The sequence below is a fragment of the Mandrillus leucophaeus genome, unplaced genomic scaffold, assembly GCF_000951045.1.
Source record: "Mandrillus leucophaeus isolate KB7577 unplaced genomic scaffold, Mleu.le_1.0 Scaffold195, whole genome shotgun sequence".
NCBI classification, from domain to species: Eukaryota; Metazoa; Chordata; class Mammalia; order Primates; family Cercopithecidae; genus Mandrillus; species Mandrillus leucophaeus.
In genome coordinates this window covers 1,582,728-1,584,025 of record NW_012101976.1, presented here as the reverse complement: position 1 = coordinate 1,584,025, position 1,298 = coordinate 1,582,728, and the positions used below count along the sequence as shown (strand labels likewise).

Sequence of the window (1,298 nt, the reverse complement as noted above, 5' to 3'; positions counted from 1 at the left end):
TTTTTGTATTTTTAAAATAGAGATGGGGTTTCACCGTGTTAGCCAGGATGGTCTCGATCTCCTGACCTCGTGATCCACCCATCTCGGCCTCCCAAAGTGCTGGGATTACAGGTGTGAGCCACCGCGCCTGGCCTTTGCTCTTTTCCAAGATTGCTTTTGGTTATCTTTGGTCTGTTGCATATCCATATGAATTTTAGGATAAGCTTGTCAATTTCTGTCAAGAAGTCAGCAGGGATGTGGATATTGTGTTGAATCTGTAGACCAGTTGGGGAATATTGCCATCTTAACAATATTAAGTCTTCTGTTTCATGAATATGGGATGCCTTTCCATTTATTTAGGTCTTTAATTTTTTTCAGCAATGTTTTGTAGTGTTCAGAGTATACATTTTACATTTCTTTTTGTTAAATGTATTCCTAAGTATTTTATTCTTTTTGATGTGGTTGTAAATAGAATTTTTTCATTTTATTCTCAGTTAGTACATAGAGATACAACTGAGTTTTCTACATTGGTTTTATATCCTGCAGCCTTGCTGAACTCATTGATTAGTTCTAATCTTTTTGTGTGTACTGTATGGATGCTTTAGGATTTTCTATATAAATAATCATGTCATCTGCAAATACAGATGGTTTTACTTCTTCCTTTCCAACTGGATGGCTTTTATTTCTTTTACTTATCTAGAACCTCCAGCACAAGGTCGAATAGACACGAAGAATGCACATTCCTACCTTGTTCCTAATTTTGGGGGAAAGCACTCAGTCTTTCACCAGGGATGTTAACTGTGGCTTTTAGCAGATGGCTTTACCAGGCGGAGGAAGTGCCCTTCTATTCCTAGTTTATTGATTTTTTTTTTTTTATCATGAAGGTGTGCTGGATTTTTCTCAAATGGTTTTCCTGAGAAATACCTTATTTTAAAATGTCCCCGGAGTCCCTGTGCTTCCTTCTCAGGGCAAAAATTCAAATGCAGAGGCAAAAACTTATTTGCCAAATCATTGTCCAGGCTCTGCTGTGTCGGGCTCTAACAGGTGCTAGCTGGTGGAATGAGTGTTGGTAACGACTGCAAAATCCCTGCCCCTTCCAGCGGCCAGGGCTGCGTTTCACGTCTGATAAGTGACACAGCAGATAAGGAGGTCGCGCTGGGTGGGGGAGTCCCTCTGCCCCCCACCAAGGGGCGCTCACTGCCGTTCTGCCCACAGGCCTACGAGAAGCGCTTCCCCACCTGCCCGCAGATCCCAGTCTTCCTGGGCAGCGAGGTCCTGCGCGAGTCCCGCAGCCCGGACGGGGCTGTGCACGTGGTGGA

General features: G+C 43.5%; 1 protein-coding gene across 1 annotated transcript in view; it reads left to right on the top strand.

Annotated features, from left to right (window-relative positions):
* The window catches only part of SEC14L5 (SEC14-like 5 (S. cerevisiae)), an 85,539-nt gene that overhangs the window by 37,276 nt on the left and 46,965 nt on the right, over positions 1-1,298 (top strand). The window contains exon 3 of the mRNA XM_011978494.1: positions 1,195-1,290. Within this exon, the coding sequence (XP_011833884.1) occupies positions 1,195-1,290 (96 nt within the window). The remainder of the gene's footprint in view (positions 1-1,194; positions 1,291-1,298) is intronic.